A 22,495-nucleotide genomic window follows, 5' to 3' on the forward strand; every position below is an offset into this window, starting at 1 on the left:
CGCAGAGCATGGCGTCTGCTTAAGACTCTCCGTCTCTCTGCCTCTGCTCCTCTCCTGCCGGTACACGTGCTGGCTCACTCTCTCCAAAATAAGATGAAAATAAAAGCGGAGCTCCAGAGGGACCCAGTAACCCACAGTGGTCTACAGGCCGAAGAGCAGCCAAGTTTGGAAAGGACCAAGAGCATCTGGCTGCCTCTTCTGTTTGGAGGCGGGGACTCGGGGCCCTCAATTTTCTTTCTTCCTGGGATAATCAGTCATTTGTTTTCCCTCCAACGACTCTTTCACAAGGGACCAGGAAAGCTCCGAAGCAGAGAAGGCCACACGTGGTGTGGGCCACCTGCAGCGCGGGTATCACAGGAAGATAAGAGGAAAGCAGGGGACTTCTGGTTTTTTCCTCCATGGGACTGTCGGGCCAGGATGAGATAAGGCCAGGGAGCAGTGAGGTCATCCCAGGAGCTCAGAAACAATTGAGCTCTGTTCCTGGGGTTTGAGAAAACCCACACTCTAGGAACTCGGCCCGATGAAAGCCAAGGACACATGGCCACACTTTTAGGGCGTGCCTCCGAGCCAGATGTTTGCAAACAGCTGGTCATGACAGCAGAAGGGGACCGGGGGTTCCCGGGACAAGGCTTTCTGACAGCTGGGTGGGCAGATGGTCCTGTGGACGGTTCTCTCCGGAGACCTTCAAAGTTCTCTGGGCTAATCCCATCAAACCAGCAGCCGTGAGCCCAGCAGCTCAGGTGGGAGGAAGGAGCCCTGATGGCGAGCCTCCCTCTCGATGCTTGCGGAGGCACGGACACCGAGCAAGTGGCTTTGCTCCCACATGGCTACGCCAGGAAGCTGCTCCATTCACGGGCCACAGAGGCTCTTTGTGCCCAGCCGCCCCCTGTCCCGGGGCCTCACCCCCCAAGGAAACAGACAGAGCAGCTGTGCACAGGATTAGCCACGCCGCCCACAATGCCAGGCGAACACGCTGCACAAAGGCTCCCCGGTCGCAATTTGGAGCGTCGTGTGCAGAGAGGTTGACTGTGAATGAGGCGGCATCCCCTGCCCAGCGGCTCCGATCCCCCCACAGCTCTGCACCTGCTGGGGTCCCCATTAGGGCGACTGTGGAGACAATCGACTTCTCTTCCGGGGAGGATGCTTAGGAAGAGGCTGGTCTGAGGCACACGGGAGGCGACAGAAACAGGAGTGAACGCCTCCAACCAAAGAGTCCTGCCTGCCTCCAGAGGAAAACCCACGCTAGCGGAGGAGAAACGAAGCAACCATCATTGAACCCGCTTTAATAATATTTCCCTTTGTGGGGCAGAAGACTGCAGCCAGCTAAGGCAGGGGAGCGCAGGCCCCGCCCCTCTGACGTGTGTCGCACTCGGCAAATCCCTAGCAGGACACAAGCTGAACAGAGACCCCCAGCAGAGGCCACGCACACTTAGAACCAGCCACCTTCACTTAGAACAAATGGCAGCAGCTGCACAGTCCGGACCCTGCCGTGAGCCAGGTACTGGCTGGCGTTCACACACTCATGAGTCCTCGCCTGCGAGGAAGTGGGGTTCCTCGTAGCCGCGGCGTGTGGTGGGGAAGGGACCTGAACCAGGACCTGGAGGCCCCAAGTGCCGTGACCTTCATCGCCCTGCTTCACCAAGCAGAGCCTGTGTCAGCTTAGGGGCACAGCAGAGTGGGCACGATCTGCTGTGGAGCCTGCCTGGGGGGCGTCCCACTGTCAGACAATAGGACTTGGCTCCCAGCTGCCCCAGCAGACAAACGATGCTTTCTCAGAGGCCCCTTGTTTTTCTACCAGTCGCCAATTCTGAATTCCAGTGGTTAATATCCTTAGGGACAGGGGCTTTTAATGCTGTCCATACGACATTCTCACCAAGGAAAAGATAGCTGGGCTGAGGGTCAAAAAGCCCCGAGCTCCAGTCTCAGGATGCATGATCCTGCACTGGGCCCTTGCCCCCTCTAGGCCTCAGTTCTCCTCACCTGCCGTATCAGCAGGTTGGGCTAAGCTGGCCTACAAAGGACTTTTCCAAGAAGACGGTTCTGTGTATTTCCTTTCTGGTAGCTCCTGACTAATCAGGCCCATCCCCAAAGGGTGGTCTTCAACGGCAGGACATAAGAACTTCATTATCATGGACCGATTTAGCAATCGGCAAGGTAACACAGCCTCGGTCAGAACTCCTGGGCAATCAATCCAAGAGGTTTGGGACTTCACAGAGGACTCTGGCATGTGGCAGGGCACTCGGAAGTAGCAGTCCAGGATGGCAGGGCAAGTGCCCTGTGGAAACATGTGCTGAGGTCACCCTGAAACTGTATAGAAAACAAAATGGCCGACTCTGTGGGGGCCACTCGCCATCCGTGTGCCAGGAGGAGCCCAGCACCTCCTTGTAGTGCGTATGTGATCATGAGCTGACCCCTGGGTCTGAGGTTTGGGCTTCCCATCTATGAAACGAGAGGGTGGTAAGCATCTCGAGATGTTTTCTTCCTCCAATTCAAACAAAGTTTTGAGAACTGTTTTATTCAGCTCCAAGACCAAGAAGGCCAAGGTAAACAATAACAACATACCTAAACAAAGAGCTATTTTAGGAGTAAGAGCCAGGTTGTTCTTCCCTACCTGGGACAAAACTAGAAGGAAATACCTGGGACACTGAACAGAAGAAATAAGAAATTAGCAATAACTTTTGTGACCCTAAGACTGAAAGATCTTGCAGCCTATTACACAGGAGACGGGAAAAACGCTATGGCGAGGAGCTGTCTCTGTGCACAGGTAGCCCAGCTAAGCCAGAAGAAAGAGGGTGGCTCAGTTGGTTAAGCAACTGACTTCGGCTCAGGTCACGATCTCACAGTTTGTGGGTTCGAGCCCCGCGTCAGGCTCTGTAACTGACAGCTCAGAGCCTGGAGCCTGCTTGGGATTCTGTGTCTCCCCCTCTCTCTGTTCCTCCCCTGCTAGTTCTCTGTCTCTCTCTGTCTGTCAAAAATAAATAAGCGTTAAAAAAAAAAAAAGAGAGAGAGAAGGGACCGCGCCTTCTCTGCACGCCCCGGGCCCTTTACACATGCTGTTCTCTGGACGCTAAGCCTGACAGGGCAGGGGCACCGCCAAGCGGCATGGACCAAAGGTTCAAGTCCTCATCTCCGCTCAAAGCACACTCCCCAGGGAACTAAGCCACACCCACAGGGCTCTAAAAAGAACAAGATGGTGGAGGCTCCAAAATGAGACTGAGCAAATGGGGAGGGGGAAGGGGACCAGGAGGTGCAGGAGGAAGGAGCAGCGAGGTGGGAAACCAGGGCATGGCAGTCCCTTGCTTTAGAAGGAACTATCCTTCCTGTCCCCACCGAGACTGAGGACCAAGGCCCGTGGGTGGGCCCCCACACATATACATCATGATGTTCTCCCTATGTGTGGTCTCAAACAGGCTTCCTGTCGTGTTTCGGGCTATGCGAAAAGGTAAAATAATGCCGCGACAACATTCCGTTAGGATGTTCGCGTGCCAAAGCTGGAGGATGTCACCGCAGCTTTCTTCAAGACCCCCAACGCTCCGGGACAGACCCGGGCCTCCCGCACCCCCTGCGCCCTGGGCCCGGCCCCGCACTCACGTAGATTAGCCCTGAGTAGTAACGCTCCTTGAGATTGTGCAGCACCGATGCTTCGTTGAGGCACGTGAGCTCGGCCATGTCCTCGACCTTGGAGAACTTGGGTGGGTTCATCTTCTGGATGTCATCCTTGTTCACTTTCACCTTCTTCCCGTTTTCCACCAGCTCCACGATGGCCTCCTCGCCCACCTCTTCCTTGAGGCTGGCGGGCTCAAAGCCACTCTTGTCAGAAGGCACCCAGACCAGCTTCTTAGCCGCCCAGTCGGCCTGGGCCAGCGGGTTATTGATGAAGTTTTTATCCACATAGAGATACTTATCAGCAGCTTGCTGCGCCATGGTGACTTACAGCCAGGACCTGCGGGACAAACAAGGACAAAATGTCAGGTACAAGCCACATCAGCCACACGAGGAGCGCTGAGCACCTCCTAGCTTTGCAAACGGCACGGCATTAGAGCAGAGCAAAACTTCTGCAACTGGGAGGCACTGGGAGAAAGATGTACACGACGGAAAAAACGAGTTGTTGTCAGAGATCTTGCGAGAAACGAACGGTAAGGTATATCCTAGGATCCAGCCACAACCAAACAAATCTATAAACGACCGCCGTGCCGGATGACGAGTGTAATTTGAGTCTCAAAGGCAGATGCAACCATAGTCACTGTGCTATACCTGCCGAGGCAGGAAAGTGACCACGCAGCTCAAGAGGACCTCCCACGAAAACAAGTTTCCCAGTAGCCCCCCAAAAAGGCAAAAAGTGCAACCGCACGTAATGGAAGTTGTCAGTTCAAAAAACTTTTTATTTCACAGAGTTCCACCAAGAGGGAAAAAAAAAAAAAACCCAAAAAAACAAAAAACATGTGGTCAAGAGATGTTGATTCCGTCTTGATAATACAGCCCAAAGAAATCAGGGGAGAAGAAAAGTCAGGCTCCAGGAAATATCATGAGCAGCGAGAGCACCTCCCTCCCGGGGCACTAACGCGGAAAGCACCCCTCGCCATTTCTGTCCAGGAGAACTGAAGCACATGTGTGTCTTTTTTTTTTAAACTCATTTGCAAAATAAAGATGAAACAATAGCCCCTCACACCGGTGTGGCTTAATGGTTTATGAAATGCTTTCGCACGCCCTTTGCTGTCTCCAAAGATCCTCGTCATAACGCTGTAGAGTGGGTAAGAAATGTGCTTCAGCCCGTTTTACAGATGAGGATCCGGGAGCTTCCTGGAGGTTCAGGGGCTTGTCGCCCAGGGAGGACTCAGGACTCCCGGTCCCGTGGCCTTTCCACGGTTACCACAGTGCTTATTCCTGCTCACAGGCTCAGGCTGGGGCCCTCAGGACCCTGAACGCAGGACTCCGAAACCGTGGTCCGAGATAGAGCCAGCCCACGGCCACCAGGGGAGCAGCCCAGAAGCTCACTGCCCAGCTCACAACGCAGGAAGGCCTTTCCCTTGTGAGGTCAAGGCCCCCTCCCCAGCCTGGAGGTTTGGGACAGAGAGAACAAAAGGAAAAGTCTGGGCCGCCCAAGCCTTATCTGGGCTCGTTAAATGCTTTCCAGATCAAGACTAAGGGGCTCCCCTGGACACGCTCCAGGAAAAGGGTTGTTTTCCAGGAAATCTGCTCTCTCCCCAGCCCCCACAGGAGGGAAGGCAAGTCCAAGGAACAGAGCCTGGCAGCCTCCCCCAGCAACCCCAGCCGGTGGCTTTGTTTACATTCCCAGCCAAGCAAAGCCCTGCGGCCCCTCTTGGGGGACCAGGGGCATCATCCACCTGCAAGGACCACCCCCTGAGAGAACGCAGGGCCCAGAGCCAGGCAGCAGTCCACAAGGCAGGAAGGGATGGCCTGGCCTCATCTTCCACGAGAGGCTGGGGTCTAGGCCGCCTGCACGCCCCAGCCTCACCAGCTTACTTCCGGCTGTCCCGGCTCCCACACTGGCCAGGCCATTCAGGCAAATCGAAGGCTTCCCTCTGCCAGAGTAAATATCAGCTGTCCTGTCCCTCTGTGCCATCCATCTGACCACTGGCCAGGTAGCCTCCCCAGTCTCAGGACCCAGGCTCCCGAAGCCAGTCTCCCCCTCATGCCACTGCCCTGCCCGAGGACTGGCAAGGACCACAGAGCACACGGCTTCGCCGGCTGCTGGGTCTCAACCTTTTTGCAAAGTTCAAACCAAAAATGGACAAGACAATCTCCTATCAATACGTAAGAAGGATTCACTTGAACCCTGTCCCCCCAAATCCTAAGTCTGCTGCTGATTAAGAGTTCTCCTAACCCAGCCCAGGGAAGACACCCGAGGATACCTATCACATGCCCTCTTACGAGATCCCTCCAAGAGAAGAAGGGAAAGGGGGACAGTCATTAGGTCCCTAACCTACCAACATCAACCTCGCGTCACCATCAATCGCTCTGCAAAAGAGCTTTTATTACCCCCAATTTATAAATGAGGAAACAGGCTCCAAGAGGGCCAGTGACTTGCCTACTGTCACCCCATCCAGTCATGGGTCCACCAGGCCCCCCGGCCTGGGGTCTCCTTAGCACGCTTGTGCCTAGGGTCCCACAGAAGAAGTCGGGCTGGCGTTGAAGCTGGATCAATCGGTAAGTTGAGTGGGACACGGGGCGTGTGGGGGAATACATTCCACAGCGGTCAACACACAGTTACTGGGCTCTACCAGGCAAGGCAGGGAGGCTGAGGGAGCCTTCCCTGTGTGGACCACATGACCGGTCCAAAAGCAGGGCGCACTAGAACTGTTACGTTCTTGCCCTCCTGGTCTTCCACCGGTGCGTGTGCACTGGCCGGCCGTGAACATGGCAGCCGCTGGCAGGGGACCACTCCACCTGGCCCCTCATTCTGCCCTATCTTCAGGCCTCAGTGGGAGGGAAGGGGGCGCTTACGGGGCAGCACTGTCTACCCCCAATGGCCACCAGAGACCTGGAGGCCAAGCCGCACTTCCTATAAGAGAGGGGGGCACGCTGTGACCGCCTCAGAGCTAGACCAACACAGGGGGCTGCCCCTCTCTGCCTCTGGGGGTGCCGAGTACACAGGTGGGCACCCTATATGTAGGTGGTCCTCCGTGCCCCTCTCTGAGCAGAACTGTCATGAAACTCAGCTGAGACCTGTTTGGCCAGGCCGGGGACAGAGCCATTTGGTGTCACTGCTCTGCTGGAATGATGTGGGTCAGCAGCAGTGCCAAGGTCAATACGCGGGTTGGATGGCGGCAGTGGGGGGCAGAGGTCACCACAAACAATGGGGTTTATTAAAGCCCTCCCACCAGCGCAAACAAGAATATCCATATTCGGTGACCGCAGCTGAGCTCCGGTGCCCACCTGAGTCAGGTGGAGGCGCCCCCGGGTCCCAACAGGGCTGCCAGCGACGCACTCAGGGGACGGTCAACTCTAAGGGCACAGATGGACTAAGCCGTTAGTCAAGAGCTGTTAGAAATGAAGAGGGGAAAGGAGAGAGAGAGAGAGAGAGAGAGAGAGAGAGAGAGAGAGAAAGGGAGGGAGGATGAACAGAAGGAAGGAAGGGATGAAAAGGGGCATCAAAGAAGGGATGCTAGGGAGGCATGCAGCCACTTCTCCCCTTCCTAGCCTGGGACCATGCTGAGTGGCCCCTTTTGTAAAAACTATACAAAATATAAAAGTTTTGAAAATGAAAGACAAATATCCCCATACATTCCTGAGATCCTCCACGCCCCGCCCCCCCATCAGTTTGCCCTTTCTTTTTTTAATGTTTGTTTATTTTTGAGAGAGACAGACAGACAGAGTGAGCGAGGGAGGGGCAGAGACAGGGAGACACAGAATCCGAAGCAGGATCCAGGCTCCGAGCTGTCAGCACAGAGCCTGACGCGAGGCTCGAACTCATGAATCATGAGATCATGACCTGAGCCGAAGTCGGGCGCTCAACCGCCTGAGCCACCCAAGCACCCCAGTTTTCTGTCTCTTTTATGGTCCTTCCGGTCCTTGTTCGTAGAAACACTTGAGACTTTTAATTATCACAGGCAGAGCACGGGGTTTCACGTTGTGGATTTTTCCCATTTACTATAACCACTTCCCCGCTGGGCCATTAGTTTCCTTGTTGATCATTTTCTCCAAACGCTTCATTTTCCAGGTGATGAGGCAGAGGCTCTGAGAGGGAAGTAATCCCACTTGGACACACAGCTGGGGAAGCGAGGACCCAAATTCAGGACTGCTGGCTGCAGGGCCTCCTTGAGAAACACTGTTCATGGCTGCAGGATATTCCAAAGTGATTTTTTTTTTTTTTTTTTAAACCACCATGCACTAGGTTTTCTCCTTGTATGGTGGACCATCTTGAGATCAATTCCCAGAAGTGGAGTGACTGGAACAGGGGAACATCCAGGCATTGTTATGGCCCTGACAGGTTTTCCCCCAGGGTCGGCGGGCTCAGTCCCGTGAACAGCGTCCCCATGCGGCGGCCACCAAGCCAGCACTGGGAAAACTGTCTGCAGGAGTAAGGCCGGTGGTTCGGCTTAGGGAACCTCAGGAAATTCTGGAAATCTGTGGGACTCGCAGGCCAGCAAGGAGTTAAGGAAAAAGAAGGCAGCTTTCCCCATTGGAGATCAGATCCGGCAGAGGCCGGCCCTTTCCACACTGGCTTCCTGCGGGTGCCAGTACAACGCCAAGAAACCCAAGTAGTTGCCTTTTTAGGCCATAATCGAGAGGACACGACCAGAGGCTAAATTAGGACTCACAGGAAATGATGAAACTGAAAGTAAATAGGTTGACCAAAAACCTCTGCTTTCAACCCAAAGTGGAATTCCTTGACTATCTGCCTTCTCCCCTTTCCCCTGAACACCCACTTGGACCTTTTTACTCTTTCCTGTTTTCCCAAGGACCCCCCTCTCTCCCCCACCTTCCTGCCCTTTGCTTGGTTCTCTTTTTAGTTACTTGTGTACTTGTTTAAGAAAGGAAGGGCTAGCCCCTAAAAGACAGAATTTATTCTGCCGGGAGCTTCTCGATTCCTCGACAACGGGGTTTGTGTAAAGCCTTCCATGGCCAGGTTCTAGGCCTAGGGCTTCAAGTTCTCCCAACCCGTCTCAAAGCTACCCTGTGTGACAGCCTGGGAATAAGCTCTCCATTGTCTCCATCCCCGCAGGTGAGGGAAATGAGGCCCACACCAGTCACAAAACCCAGGTTCAAACACAGACCCACTCGGCTTCCACCGCAACTGCCTTCCCTGTGAGCTCTCTGGTGCTGGCTAGAGAGAAAACAAACTGAGAACCCCCTGGTCAGTTAAGCAAACCAGGGACACGGACGCCGATCCTGCCGACTCGAGGCTGCAAATCCCACCTCCTGGTGCTGGTCTGAAGCAGGAACGCGTCACAGTCCCCTCTTGAGCTGCTGACACTAAAAGAAGGGTCAGGGGTCTGACCTTGGGCGAGCTATTTCCGTTCTCTGAGCCAAGGTTCCAGTTCAGAGACCCGGTGGGCTCAACTCAAACACCGAAAGCCTGTTCCAGGTTCATCACTAATGTTTTCAAGGAGGCCCCTCTGATCCTTTGTCCCCACCCCCACCCCAGAGGGCCCAGGTGAACATGTCCCTTTTCTTTGTTTTTATAGCCATTGCTTTGGAGTTAGTGAAACTATCAAGATGCCTGAGTTCCACTGTTACCAAAAGGCTCTACAAAGGCAGCTGCTGAAATGATATAGAAATTGTCAAACCCCAGGGCTCCTGGGTGGCTCAGTCGGCTAAGCGCCCGACTCTTGATTTGGGCTCAGGTCACCATCTCACAGTTCGTGCATTGCCCGATTGCCCTGCAATCGATCGGGTTCTGTGCTGACAGAGCAGAGTGTGCTTGGGATTCTCTATCTCCCCCTGTCTCCCAAAAATAAATAAGCGTCAAAAAAAGAGAGAAATCGTCAACCCCCGTAGATTTACTTATTCAATGAATCAATACATACTGAGGGTCTGTTTGCAAAAATATCATGACAAAGGTATAAAGGACCCAAGGAGTTTATAATGTAGTGGGATGACAGGACAGACACCCATGCCACTAGTTAAAGAGCCAACCTGGGCAATGCAGCCCGGACAAGGGGACAACAAGTGGACAAAAAGCAAGCGCTCTGGTTTCCTTCTGTCCTGCACGCTGCTGCACGACGGGCATCCGATACACAGATGTGCCGTATGGATGACGAGGAAGCATTTGTTCTGCGGCCTTGGGCGCATGCCACCTCTCTGACTCAACCGTGCATGCTGTCTTCCCTATCTATCGAGGCTGTTCAATTCAACGTACACTCCTTAAATGTGCACAACAATGGGGCAGGACGTCTGTCACTGTGGAACATTTGCTGCGGAGGGGGGGACCATGCAAACGGCCAGCTCCGACACGAGACTCGGTGGAGAAAGAGGAAGGAACATGTAACTCGCTGCAGGAACAGAGAGGAAGGGGTCATTCAGCGGAAAACCCAAAGCACCAGGGAGTTCCATGGAAGGGATGGCATGTAAACTGAGTCTTAGGAAGGGGACGAGAATTGGTGGGGGAGGGCAAGAGTTGGTAGAGAAGGACTCAAGCCCAGGGAGAAGAGGGGGCGGTCTTTCATAAACCGTAAAATGATGTGATCAGTTAAGGTGGGGCTCCCTAGCCTCGGCACCCTGAGCATTTGGGGCCACGTAAGCCTTTGTTGTGGGGGCTGTCCTGTGTATTGCAGGATGTTTAGCAGAGTCTCTGGCCTCTACCTTCTAGACGACAGTAGCAGTCTGCCCCCGGTTGTGACAACCAAAACTGTCTCCAGACATTGCCTAGCATGGGGGCTGGGGGAGCAAAACTGCCCCCAGTCGAGAACCACTGATTCGAGGGCGAGCTGCATGAGCAAAGGTTGCACAGAAGCCAAAGTTCTGCTTTGTAAACACTCTCTGGAGTCTGAAGTGGACACTTCTTAAAACAGAAGTCCCTAGTGAAAAGTGATTCCCAGGACCCAAACGATGACCACTACGGATGGCATGGTCACCAAGGAGTGACTGCCCCTGTAATACACTGTATTTTAAGGGATCTGACCTGACTGAACCCATTACTGGACTATACTCTAAAGATTCCTGAGTGTCAAGAAAAGAAAGAAAGAAAGGGAATGAAGAAAGGAAGAAAGAAAAGAAAGGAAGGAAAAAAGGAAGAAAGGAAAGAAAGGAAAGGACAGGAAAGAAGGAAGACAGAGAAAGAAAGAAGAAGAAAGGAAAAAAGGAAGAAAGAAAGGAAAGAAAGGAAAGGACAGGAAAGAAAGGAAAGAACAGGAAAGGAAAGAAGAAAAGAAGGAAGACAGAAAGACAGAAAGAAGGATAAAGACAGAAATAAAGAAGAAGAAAAGAAAGAAAGAAAGAAAGAAAGAAAGAAAAGGAAGGAAAGGAAAGAAGGAAGGAAGGCAGAAAGACAAAGAAAGAAGAAAGAAAAGAAAGGAAGGAAGGAAAAAAGGAAGAGAAGAAAGGAAGGAAAGAAAGGACAGGAAAGGAAAGAAAGGAAAGGACAGGAAAGGAAAGAAGGAAGGAAGGAAGACAGAAAGAGACAGAAAGAGAAAGAGAAAGAGAAAGAGAAGAAAAAGAAAGAAAGAAAGAAAGAAAGAGGAAGGAAAGAAAGGAAAGAAGGAAGGAAGGAAGACAGAAAGACAAAGAAAGAAGAAAGGAAGAAAGGAAAAAAGGAAGAAAAGAAAGGAAGGAAAGGAAGGAAAGAAAGGAAAGGACAGGGAAGAAGAAAGAAAGAAAGAAAGAAAGAAAGAAAGAAAGAAAGAAAGAAAGAAAGAAAGAAAGAAAGAAAGAAAGAAAAGAAAGAAAAGAAAGAGAAAGAAAAGAAAGAAATCAGGCAAAGGAGGCTGATGTGCCTCCCCAGGCAAGGCACAAGTCTCCAGGACCTCCAGCGCAGCTGCTCCACAATCAAGTTCACTGGCAGGAAGAGGTCGGGTGATTCACGGAAGCCAGGCAGCAACCACGCTCTGGGGGGCTGTTCACATGGCTGTGCTGACTCACCTGGGAATTGCATCAAATGCCATTTATTGAAAGGTTTCGACAAATCAGGATTAATCCCAAGGATGATACCTAGATAAATGTATCCCGCCCAGAAACCTCCTCCAAACCCCCTCAAATACGTCCGAATGCCCAGCAGTCGATGCCTCCACCCGGAGAACCCACAGGTACTAGGACACCTAAACCCCCCCAAACCCGCACTCCCTTCTGGGTCTCCATCTCTGGGAAAGACACCGTCGGCCTGGTCGCCCAAGGCGATCACTGTAAACTCCTCTCGGGTGGATTAGCAAAGCCCTCTGTCAATCCCACGGCCAGCGCCCTGCTCCAGGACTGCGTCCCCTCCTTTCCAGGCTGCACAGCAGCCTCCTTCCCGGCCTTCCACAGGGGCTTCTACCTCCTTCCAATCCATACCCCTGCTGCCTTCAGGATGACTCAGCAGCCCCGTCTCTTTGCGTGCTATATCCTCTTCTATCGATAATCACTCGCCAGTTCGAAACAGTTCAACGGCTCCACATCTCCTCCCGAATAAAATCGCATCATCTTTGCAGGCTGAGTAGGCCCTTCGTGATCACACCCATTCATCTCCAGCCCTTCCTCATAACCAAGTCCTGTTCACAGCTCGCTCTCCTCGTGCCCCCTCCTCTGCACCAGAAGCCCTCCTCTCTCAAATCTCCGCGCAGGCTCTGTCCTCTGCAGGGCCCTCCCGGATTGTCACTACGAAAGGACTTCCCATAAGCCATCACACGGCTGAACTGTCGGATCTGCCGTTGCCTCTGAGCACAGGAGGCAGGTCTCATTCGGTTGATTTCAAACGTCGAGCGCAATGCCTGACCCCAGCAGGTGCCGTTAAGGTTTCCAGAATGAATGTATGAGGAACAAGGCAAAGAGGAGGAAGGAGTCACGGAGGAGGTTTCTATAAAGGTGGGAAATCTCCCTGAGCTGTGCGGAGGGCCAGAGGGTTAGAGAGCTGACGGGAATGAGGAAGGAGACCCGAGCTGGCGGCATCCAGGTCCCAGCTGCTTCACTGCTGCAAAACCCAAGCCATTAATGGACCAGTTCTTATATTCCCAAAACAAGAAGCGAAAGAAAAGCACACCAGGGCTTTCGATCCACGATGAGAATAGGAGTGAAAATAATTTATTGGTCCCCAGAAGCTTTGCAGGAGGTTGAATAAACCACCTCAGTTTTCTGGAACCTTCTAGTGCTTCCTGATGAACCAAGGTGGAGGCACCTACCATCTACCACCAGAGACACCAGAAGTGACTTGGCTGGTGTGGCGTGGCCTCTTCCCTAATCAGGACCCGTGAAGCCACCTCGGGCTGCCCTTCCTGCCTCTCCTGGGGCACTCGGTCTGCTAAGCAAGTGCTGTAAACGCTGATCTTTGGTACCAATTCTGCACAGATGGAACTTGAAAAAAACCACTGTGACGTGCAGCTCCCATCCCGCGAATCCGGAGACAAGTCCGCAATGCTCTGTCATGGAATGGAATGGGCACGGATCTGGAGTCACACAGACCTGGCTTTGAATCCCCCGCTCAATTCCTGTAATCTTTTTGTTTGTTTGTTTAATTTTTTATATTTATTCATTTAGAGAGATACAGATAGCATGAGAGGGGGAGGGGCAAAGGGGGGGGGGGAGAGAATCCCAAGCAGGCTCCATACCATCAGCACAGACCCCCCCAACGCCGGGCTCGAACTCACAAAACCGCGAGATCATGACCTGAACTGAAACTGAGAGTCGGGTGCTTAACCGACTGAGCCACCCAGGTGCCCCCAATTCCTGTAACCTTGAAGCTGTCACCTCAATTTCCAGGCTCTACAGGAAGAAGAAAAAACTCTGTATCAGAGGACTTGCAACTCAAGCTCCCAGGAAAGACTCTGACACCGAGTAAGAACTTCCCGATCTTGTCCTCCTCCTGACCTCATTAGCCCTAATCCTTCCCTAGAAGGACACCTGGGGCCTATGAGAAGTTTCCAGAAGTTTGGTGACTCTTTCTCCAGGCTCCACCAGTCCGAGAACAACATGGCACAGTGCAGTGTCTCCCAACCGGTCATTTCACACGAAGGAAGGGGGTTTCGTGGCCAAACGCGGTTGGAAACCCGCCTCCCCGTGGCCCTCCTGCAGTCACGATGCACACAGAGTGCCCTGAGGAGCCCGCAGTTACGGAACCCCGTTTCACTGTGTCCAATCGGGCTAAGTACCCTGGGATATCCTGCAGGAAAAACGTTCCTCGGGGCCGGCCTGGGAAATGCTGGGCGGGTGGGATGTGCCGCGGCAGAAGGGCTGAATTGGGGTCCGGCTTGGCACTGAGCGGCTGCTTGGCTCTCAGGCTCAAACAAGATAATGGACACAGGAGCAGCCCTGCATAAACGCCGGGGCTGTCGGAACAGTCATCTGCAGGGAGGACTCAGTCACTCTGCCAACCGAGGGCCGACCTTACCGCCGCCGCCCACCCACAGGTGCTCGGTCTCCCCGGGGAGGGGGAGGCGGAGGGGGAAGGGAGGGTCCTCCCGGGGCCCAGAGCCCAGGAGGCAGAAGCCGTTGAGGACTGGGAAGGATGGGCCCCCTTACCCCCCCCCCCCCCCCCCCACCCGGCCTCAGGAATGCTGTTTGCTTACAGAAGAAGCTGGGACTTGTTGCCATGAGCGGTATTCCAACCCAAGCCTGTGTTGATGCTTAGCAGATAAGAAAACCAGACTAGAGACAGGCCAGAGAGGAATTTAGCACCAGAGCCCCACAGACCACCCCCCTTTACCCTTCCTTCCTCAGAGGCCACATGGAGGGGCTTCCCAGGACCCCTCAGAGCCCAGGAAACACTGACAAATGCTCACACTTGCCTGACTACGGAAGGCAGGGCCTGGGATCATTCTGACTTTGCCCTGTGTCCAACAAACCCAGACCATCGAAAATGACACCAGCATTTTGTACGTTCCGTCCTCCTAGGTAGGTTAAGGACAGAAGGTGCACGAGGCTAGGTGGAGGGAGCAGCTGCAGAGGGGATAACAGAGCGGCTTACCTAGGATCTAATCAGCCACGTTGAGGAATGTGGGTTTTAGTCTAGGGACAGGGGAGGCTACCACCGTGGGGGTGGACGGGAGGGTGACATCACACTATTTGTATTTTAAAGAGATCACCCTCCCTGACCTCACTTGGAGGGGCCATGGGAAGTGATCAGTTGCAAAGTGGCCTGGATTAGCCAGGAGGGGGGTTTCCAATCTAAGAGAGAGGGAAGAACCCCAGGACAGGGCTAGGGAGAAAGTGGTAAAACGTCACAAGACAGGGGCAAATGAAGGCACAGATCTCACCCTCTGACAAAAGAGCCTGGCCCGGGGAGAAGCAGGACTCGAAGCCCCCCTGCAGCCATTTCCACCTAAGTAAGAAGCCCAGCTTTCCAGGGCCTCTCCAGCCACAGCGCCTTGGGCACGGATCTCGGGCATGATGATGTCACACAGACCAAACGGGTCACCTCCTCTACGATACCGTCCCTGTCCTCCAGGCCACAAGATACATTCTTCTTTTTTTTTTTAATTTTTTAAATGTTTATTTATTTTGGAGACACAGAGAGAGACAGGGCATGAATGGGGGAGGGTCAGAGAGGGAGGCACAGAATCTGAAACAGGCTCCAGGCTCTGAGCTGTCAGCACAGAGCCCAACGCGGGGCTCGAACTCACGGACCGAGAGATCATGACCTGAGCCGAAGTCGGACGCTCAACCGACTGAGCCACCCAGGCGCCCCACAAGATCCATTCTGTGTTGTTTTTTTTTTTTTTTAATGTTTTATTTTATTTTTGAGACAGGGAGAGACAGAGCATGAACAGGGGAGGGTCAGAGAGAGGGAGACACAGAATCTGAAACAGGCTCCAGGCTCTGAGCTGCCAGCACAGAGCCCAATACGGAGCTCGAATTCACGACCCGCGGGATCATGACCTGAGCCGAAGTCGGACGCTCAACCGACTGAGCCACCCAGGCGCCCCACAAGATCCGTTCTTAATGAATGAATCAATCCACCAATCGGGCCAGAAAGCAGAGCAAGAAGATGGCCCTGTTGTTCCATTCAAGAATTCTGCCACTGAGAATGCCCATCCGCCTAAACAGAAAGGTCCCCGTGGCCTTTACAGCCCAACCAACTCCTGCACCCAACGTCTCCCAACTGTCCTTCCAGTCCCCCCTCTCCTGTCCCCTGCCAGACACTCTCCAGTCTAGACCCGTTCCTCTCCCATCAGCCCAGCAGCCTTTCTTAACACCCCAGGAGATTATTCATCTTGCCTCCCCAGGCCGATACCAGCAAAACCAGCCTTATACCAGAACTACACTGCTTCTCTGCCCACCTTCCATTTGGCCCTCACACACCTTGAAGTCAGGGGCTGTCCCCCTGACCCCATACACAGGTGCTGACCGAGCCCAGGATCCACAGAGAGGACCCTCGCTCAGTGCTTGTGGAAGTGAACTGAATTGTTCAACACACTTGGGTTCAAGGCTCACGTTGCGTCTTCTGGGGGCCTGGCCGTCCAAGAAAACAACCATGCCCAAGTTAGCCCTCCCAAGCCCTCCTGTCTGATGTCGGGGTGGGCGGAGCACATCAGCAGCTTCTGCTCAGGCCCCTGGCCGAATCTGCAGTTACGTCACCTGCACTGGACCCTTGACTTTGCATTTAATTGTTCAATATTTGTGTAGTGAGACCACACACGTGCCTCGCCTAGCCGGAGAGACCGCAAAGAGAACCAAGATATCTTGGGCCAGTGTCTCCTCCCAAATTGCCGGGCACAGATCAGCCCCAGCCTCGCCCCCAGGTGTGACAAGGTGGACAGAAGCTGCCCTCCCCTTAGGAATGTGCCTTGAACACACTGACCCTGTCGTCCCACCTTCCAGACCTGGCTAGGCCTAGGCGGCACGCATGTGCACAAGGGGGAACTTGAACGCTTCGGACTCCTGCGGCGGAGGGGCTATTCCCTCCCTTTGGTTATGCCCAGAGGACGGCTTTTCTTTCCTCGAGCACGTGAGCACAGTTTGCTGAAACCCAATGCAGAAAAATAACCATACTGAAAAGATGTAATTACACGGCCACTGTCTCAACGGGAAAGTACAGTGTGCTTGGTTTCCTGAGTCCACATCATGCCGGCTGAGAAATGCAACCCGAGATGAGAAACTAAAGGCAATTTTTGAAGAACACTCTGTCCAGGGCCTACCAGGCCTACAGCAGCCTGTTATTCTGAGTGCTGTTTAAATAACACACACACACACACACACGCACGCACGCACGCACGCACGCAAACCCAAAAAAGCACTGAGTAGTGTAACCACTACCACCAACAGCCATCCGAACCCTATTCCTGCTGAGCCGAGGGCTCTAAGGCCACAGGTGGGGCCCAGTCACCACTGGGTCCCCGCTGCTTGACACAGCGAAGTGCAGCATAATACTGATGACCCGGAGTCACGGGGAAGGTGACAGTCTCCCAAAAGGTCCAAAGTCCAGGCATCCAACACCAGACTCTCTGCCATCCATTCTCAGAGGGCATGACGCTAAGATCGATAACCCTGCACCTTCTCTGGTGTGGTGGTTTCCCCCTTTAGCAGGCAAGGCAGCAGAAGCTCGGGACAGGTGGCCTCCCGGATCATATCACTGCCCTCCTCCTCCTCACCCACCCTTCCAGTCAAATCTGATTCATCCGTTTCTAAGAGACACATGACTGGCCAGGGGTCAACACAATCTTCCTGAATTGATCAAGCGTTCATACAAATGGACTCTGATAATGAGCTTCATCGCTGAAAGGAGACAAGCCTTTCCAAGTGGTGATAACTTATTCATGACCTTCCCAGAAGGCATCTGAGAAGGAACCCGACTCAGGAGGCAGCCAGGCTGGCCCAGGAATTCCAGACCCATTGCTTAACTAAACCAACAGAACTCTGCTTCGTTGACTCGGCCCCCTGGGCCCTAATTTCTCCATTTACAAAACGGAAGTGCGACCAGCTCCCCCTCAGGACAGCTGTGAGCACATGAGAGCATGTGAAGGTACAGCCCCCACCAGGTCTAGCTGACAGTCCCAGCTCTGCAGTGTAGTCAGCGCACTGTGCAACTCACAGAACAATTGTGAGGATCACAATAGGCTAACGGAGGAGTGTGGTGCTTGGTGGCGCCCCGGGGCCTGCGGGCCCCCCTCGCCACAATCTTTTTGCCTCTTCTCTCAAGAAGTCTGTGTCGCCACTGAGCTCATAATGAGTCAGTCACGGCACTGCCCTCACACAGCCCACTTCGGGGGGTTTGAAGTCACATCCTGCCTAGCCTCACTCAACATGATTTATTCCACCCCAGGAATGTAGCTCATTTCCCAGAATTTTGAGAAGAACTCGAGTTAAAGAGCTTGATCTTGCAAGGGACTCCATTTATAGGCTCAGCTGCAGTGGAGGAGGAGACTCAGCTCAGCTCAGACCTGTAGGCGGGAACCACACAAAGTCAGTACTGAAAGAGGCCCCCGGAGCATCTCACCCTGGAGTGCCAACATTTCTTTTTTTCTTTAATTTCAACCCACGGTAAAAAAAAGTAAAATAAAATAAAATAAAGACTATTCAGATAATAGATAATACACACAAACATGTCAAACGAAAAGCTTCATGAAACGATAGATACATACTATTCACCTTGATTATTTCCCATTCGAGTCTATCTTATTTCATGTCTAAAAACCCTGGTTGCCACCCGTGAAAGTAATTTCACGACCCACCAGTGAGGTCTCAGCTGACGGTCTATAAAACACCAATCTGACTCAACTGTCACTGGGTAGATGAGGCTTGAGCTGGTCCAGTGACTCCCCAAGACCACAAGTTGGGCCAAAGAGCAGCTCAAGTCCAAAGCCAAAGCAAGGCTCTGTGGAGGTCAAACCTCCAGCAGGTAGGATGGCAGCCGCCCCACATGACATGTGTTGGGCATGTTCGTGGCCTGCTGCTCTGTCACCTGATCCCGACAACCTCAATAAAGCCCTGGTAGCCATCCTGCTCCCCACCCTCCCCCTTAAAAAAAAAAAAAAAAAAAAGACTCCGAGGGAGCGCCCAGGTGGCTCAGATGGCTGAACACCTGACTTCGGCTCAGGTCATGGTCTCGCAGCGCAAGAGTTCGAGTCCCGCGTCGGGCTCTGTGCTGACAGCTCAGAGCCTGGAACCTGCTTCGGATTCTGTGTCTCCCTCTCTCTCTGCCCCTCCCCCGCTCACTCTGTCAATCTCTCTCAAAAATAAACGTTAAAAAATTTTAAAATAAAAATACAAATAAAAAAATCAGAGGCTCAGGGAGATAAAGTGCACTGCCTGGAACTGGGCACTTAGGAAACATCCTTTGAGGACCCGGAGCCCAGGACGGGGAAGGTGGCAAGGACAGAGTTTCCTCGGTGCAGCATCACAACAGTTCCAATCCACTATAATCAGAACATCACCCTCCAAGCCCCAGCCCCAGCCCCATGCCGAAGAGACGCCCAAAAGTGACATGAGAGGGACAGTTGGATGCAAGACAGATCAGATGGGAGAGGAAGGCCACTGTCCTGCAGACATGAGCTCAGAGAAGCTACTCTCCCTGTACTTACACCCGTGGGGTGGCATAACCTAACCCTAGTGAACAGACCCTCGTGCCTGCAAATAGCCTGTGGATGGCTTGTTTACACGCACGTGCACGCGCGTGCACGCACTCTATAAACAGGAAACCCAACGTTCTCTCTGGATCGTTGGTTCTGAACGCTTTCGGCCAGTAAGGACCCCTTTGAGAACTGGCTGACGGCAGTGAACCTTTTGCCTACCACCTTAGGGGGCCCACCGAGACCCTCAAGTACAGTCCATGGACTTTTAGAAGCCCCCCCCCCCCACACACACACACAAACCCAGGTCCCCAGTTCCAATTTCAAAGGCAAAAGGACTCTGGCATGGCCTCCTTCTCCACCAAGGTGGCATGAACAAAGACTTGAGAGGATTCTCGTCCTTCGTTACTCTCCAGAGGGGTAATGAGGATCTCACAAAAGAGGTCAGAGGGAGCAAAAGACAAACTCTGCAGTCAGGACAAGCCAACAGTGACCATTGTCGTGGGAAGTGAAGGACTCAGGATGGTTGGGGCAGGAGGCCACTTCCCCTGGGCTGCTCCAGATCACCCTGAGCTGCAGAAACAAGAAATCCAAACCTGCACGCCGAACTGTCCCTCCTCCCTACACTGCCATCACTTGGGACTATTCTCAAGTGAGCCAGCAGGTGCCAGCCCTGGGCACACAGGCTGCCTGGAGGACAGGGCCGAGCTCCCCAGAGAAACCAGGGTGGGCAGGCCGCATCCCAGAGCCTTTGGCCTCCCTGGGGGAAATCACCCAAGAACTAGTCGCAGAGTGGAGATAAAACCCGTGTATCTCCCACGCGACAGAGAAGTTAGATTACTAGAGAAAAATAATTAATCCCTCGAGGAGGCTGTGGTGATGCCCCCGTCTGAAAAGCTGGCCACCCCAGCTGTCCTTGAGCAGGGAGCCTGGCTGCAGCAATGACCTCACCACATCCTTCACCAGAAACCCGGCTGCTGATTATTTAACCACCCGCCAAGAACTGCCCCTTTGCCCGGGTCTGGTTCCAAAGGGGCCAAGGCCGAGGCCGCACAGGAGAGAAGGAAGGAGCAGCGGCCCCTGCTCTAGACAGCTGCCGGATTCGCACCGAACCCATCCCACAGACGTGCACACACACAAACCTGTACACACACAGGCAGGTGCACACAGACACGTGTGTGCACACTCCAGGGATGTGGGATCAGGGCAAAATGTGATCAGGGCTGGCCTGGGGTGAGCGTGGGAGTCTCTACCCAGAGCTTGAGGGAATCTCTGGGAATGTTAGTTAGTTATTTTAAGGGGGGGGGGGGGGGGCGGTGCATAGAGCGAGAGAGAGAATCCCAAGCAGGCTCCGTGCTGCCAGCACAGAACCCGACACAGGCCTCGAACCCACGCAACTGTGAGATCATGACCTGAACCGAAAGAATTGGATGCTTAAGCGACGAAGCCACCCAAGCGCCCTTCCGGGAATGTTATTTAAGGGCTCTGAACCTCCCTGTCTTCATCCGTAAACCGGGTGTCACCGGGCCTGAGCCCCACAAATAAAACCCGCTAGCACTGAGTTCTGGGTGCTTTTCGTAGGAGAGCTTCCCCAGCCCACACAACTGCGAGGTACGTTCTTCTAGGATCCGGTTCTGCAGATGAGGAAACTGAGGCCCAGAACGTCTAAGTGACTTGCTCAAGGGCACGCAGGTAATAGCAGCTGGTGTCTGTGCCCCGGAAGTCTGACTAGCAGCCAGCTAGCTGCCTGACCACTCGGCTCGCCCTCTGAGCACCTGGTGAGGCAGCAAACGTGTGAGGTCTGTAAAGACCAGACAGAATCATCAAGAAGGGGAAGGAGCCTCCGGTGACCCACGATCTGCCCGGTCACGCACCGCAGAGGCGGTCCTCCTGGCTGACGCCAAGCCCCTGGGTCAGACGCGTTTCCCTGGCAAACTCCTCTTTAACCTGACTCCCCCCACCCCTCCCAGCTGTCCCCTTCAGAGCCAGGAATTCAAAGCGCCTGTAGTTGTCAGAGGCTTCCAGCCACAACCAATGCGGAATGTCCCCGGTCCAGGAGCACAAAGGCTGCCTGGTAAAGCCCCCGGAAGAGCTTTGAATCCTACCCCTGATCTTTGCTCGGGTCCGCACAGAGGATCACATTCTTCAGATTCTTGTTTGAAAGCCAGAAGGGGGGGAGGGGGAGGGGCGTCCACTATTTCAACCTAAGGCTAATTAAAGCCCGCGACTCGTTTTAAAGGGGAAGAGGGCCGTCCTTTCCCAGCCTCCCTGTAATACACTGGTCTGCCCCGTGTGATACTGCACTAGTCTGCACCCGGGCGCTCTGCATCTTGGAAGGGTCCTCACTTTGAAGATGCCTGGGGTTCTAGCACTAGTAAGTGGCAGAGGGGAGAGGCCGCCAGATCCCCAGCCTCGCCCTCGGAGGCCACTGTCCATTCCTTCTCTGACGCGAGGCTCGCGGTGCCAGCCAGAAAGTCAGCAGAACCAACTCCAGGTGGTTTGGACGAAGGAGTTGGAGCCGGTCGGAGGCGAGAAGTCACAACACTGATGGGGGGCCTGTAAATGCCACGGAGCAATTAATCCCATAATGAGGCATTTTTAACGAGCACTGGGCGCGACACAGCCACCTCCAACTCGCTCTGGCAAAAGGAGGAAACAGTTGGCGGGCAGCAGGCCCGGCTCTGGGCAGACGGCAGGTTGAGAGCAGGGCGCTGTCGGCTGGCAGGCCGCTCGGGAGGCGGCGGCATTGGAAAGCTGCAGGAGAAAAGCTAGTTGCCCTGCAGGAACCGGGCTGACCCCATCTCACACACCTGGCCGCCCACCCCCACCTGCTGCCCTCCGATGGGTCTCGGAGTGACAGGAGGGGCTGTATTTTACACCTGGGCCCATAAGCCAGCGGGGCAGCACCAGAACTCACTGCTTTAAGGCCGTGTGCAAAAGCGTGACCGCCTCCCGACCCCAGGTTCATAAACATCCCCCCCCCCCCCCATTGACTGTGTGAAGTGGGATGAGAAGGCAGGGGAGGCAATGAAAGCAGATACAGAAAAAAATCGGGCATCAGGTCAACGTCGAGGAGCAGGGGAGGATCTGGGCTCTCTCACTCGCTACCTGGGGCCCGGCACTCAGGTTCTCTGGGTCTCAGCTTTTCCAGCTATAAAGCAGGAACATTTACACCGCCACCTTCATGGGACTGGGAGACTTGCATTGCATCAGACTGAGCCTGACTTCAAACTTTATATCGAAAGCAAAAAAACTGATTAAAATAGGGTTTTGAAAATGGATAACAACTGATATTTTTATAACAGACTGGCACTGCGCTGGACAAATTGCGTCTAAACAGGGGCACCGGGCGGGCTCGGTCGGTGGAACATGCAACTCTGGATCTCGGGGCCGTGAGTTCA

General features: G+C 53.7%; 1 protein-coding gene across 1 annotated transcript in view; it reads right to left on the reverse strand.

Moving 5' to 3' along the window:
- The window catches only part of MYH9 (myosin heavy chain 9), a 91,881-nt gene that overhangs the window by 56,549 nt on the left and 12,837 nt on the right, over positions 1 to 22,495 (reverse strand). Inside the window, exon 2 of the mRNA XM_045462928.1 lies at positions 3,592 to 3,943. Within this exon, the coding sequence (XP_045318884.1) occupies positions 3,592 to 3,924 (333 nt within the window). The 5' untranslated portion in view covers positions 3,925 to 3,943. The remainder of the gene's footprint in view (positions 1 to 3,591; positions 3,944 to 22,495) is intronic.

Source organism: Leopardus geoffroyi, chromosome B4 (assembly GCF_018350155.1).
Source record: "Leopardus geoffroyi isolate Oge1 chromosome B4, O.geoffroyi_Oge1_pat1.0, whole genome shotgun sequence".
Classification (NCBI taxonomy): Eukaryota; Metazoa; Chordata; class Mammalia; order Carnivora; family Felidae; genus Leopardus; species Leopardus geoffroyi.